The following is a 1257-nucleotide window of genomic DNA, read 5'->3' on the forward strand; positions in this document are numbered from 1 at the left end:
ACGCACGGCGCGTTCTCGCGCGACGAGCCCGGCTGGACGAACTTCCTGGTCGCCCGCGCGTTTTCTCAAGAGTACTTCAAGAGTACTTCAAGAGTACACACCACTGTCCCCATAGGCCACCTATCGAACATCCTGGCCATCGCCGCGGACCTCGCCGACGTGAGCGATTTGCTCCTGGGCGGCCGCGAAGTCGCGATCCCCGTCGGAAGGCTGGACGGAGGCGAGCCGCCGCACCTCTTCCTCATCCTCGCCGGATGCCGCATCGGTCCTCGGTCCCTCGACCTCCGCGGCCACGGCTCGGGGCTCAAGTCGACGCTCAAATTCGTCTCGAGATGCGCGGGCCTCGAGGAGCTCCGCCTCGGCGGCACGAGCGTCTGCGGCACGCTGCGCCACCTGAGCGGACTGGGGGCGCTGAGGGTGCTGGATTTGGACGGGACGCTGGTGCAGAACAGCTTGCGGCCCCTCGAGGACTGCCGGGCGCTGGTGGAGCTGCGGATCCGCGACGCGCGGCTCGGTCTCGGGCCTCCGAAGAACCGCGGCGTCGGCGCGACGTGGCGGCGCGTCCACGCGGACCTCGAGCCCCTCGTGAAGTTGATGAATTTAGAGGTCCTCGACCTCTCCCGGAACGCGCTCGGCGGGTTGCTCGCGCCGCTCGCCGCGTGCCATCGGTTGCGCTTCCTGAACCTGAGCCACACGAGCGTCGGCGGGGATGTCGGGGGGCTGGAAGGGCTCGAACGGCTCGAGGATCTGCACCTCTGCGGCTGCGAGCGGGTCACGGGCGGCTTTGAGGTTTTTGGTCGCTTGGCGAACCTCGAGAGGTTGGATTTGGAGCGGACGAAGATCGTCGGGGAGATTGGGGGGTTGGCGGGCTGCGCGAACCTCGTGCACGTCAACCTGCGGCGCCTCCCGCCGATGCTCAAGGGCGACATTTCCGTCTTGGGTGGGCTAGGGAAGTTGGAGACGCTGGCCATCTTCCTGACGGTCGTCGAGATTCCCGAGGGCTACGCGCCGCGCAAGCTCGCCGCCGACGTCGAGAAAGCGACCGCCGCGAAGACCGCCAAGGGCCTCAAGGGCACGGCGAAAGATGTGGGCCGACGAGAAGACGCCAACGCAAACCGCGTGACGCTCCTCAAGGTCCACGTCCGCGAGGCCCAGCACCTCATCGGTCGCTTCGAGGAGGGGAAGAGGCAGAATCTCAACGGCGCGGCGCGATTCGCCCTCGTCCGCGAGAAGCTCAAGAAGAGGATGATGGCTTTG

The 1257-nt window shown here is 67.1% G+C and overlaps 1 protein-coding gene across 1 annotated transcript in view; it reads left to right on the top strand.

The window, feature by feature from the left end:
- The window catches only part of AURANDRAFT_68385 (hypothetical protein), a gene marked incomplete at both ends in the record, with an annotated part of 6191 nt that extends 4970 nt beyond the window's left edge, over window positions 1-1221 (top strand). The window contains one exon of the mRNA XM_009044056.1: window positions 73-1221. Coding sequence (XP_009042304.1) covers window positions 73-1221 — 1149 coding nt within the window. The remainder of the gene's footprint in view (window positions 1-72) is intronic.
- Between the last annotated feature and the right edge of the window lie 36 nt (window positions 1222-1257).

Source organism: Aureococcus anophagefferens (assembly GCF_000186865.1).
Source record: "Aureococcus anophagefferens unplaced genomic scaffold AURANscaffold_116, whole genome shotgun sequence".
Taxonomy (NCBI): domain Eukaryota; class Pelagophyceae; order Pelagomonadales; family Pelagomonadaceae; genus Aureococcus; species Aureococcus anophagefferens.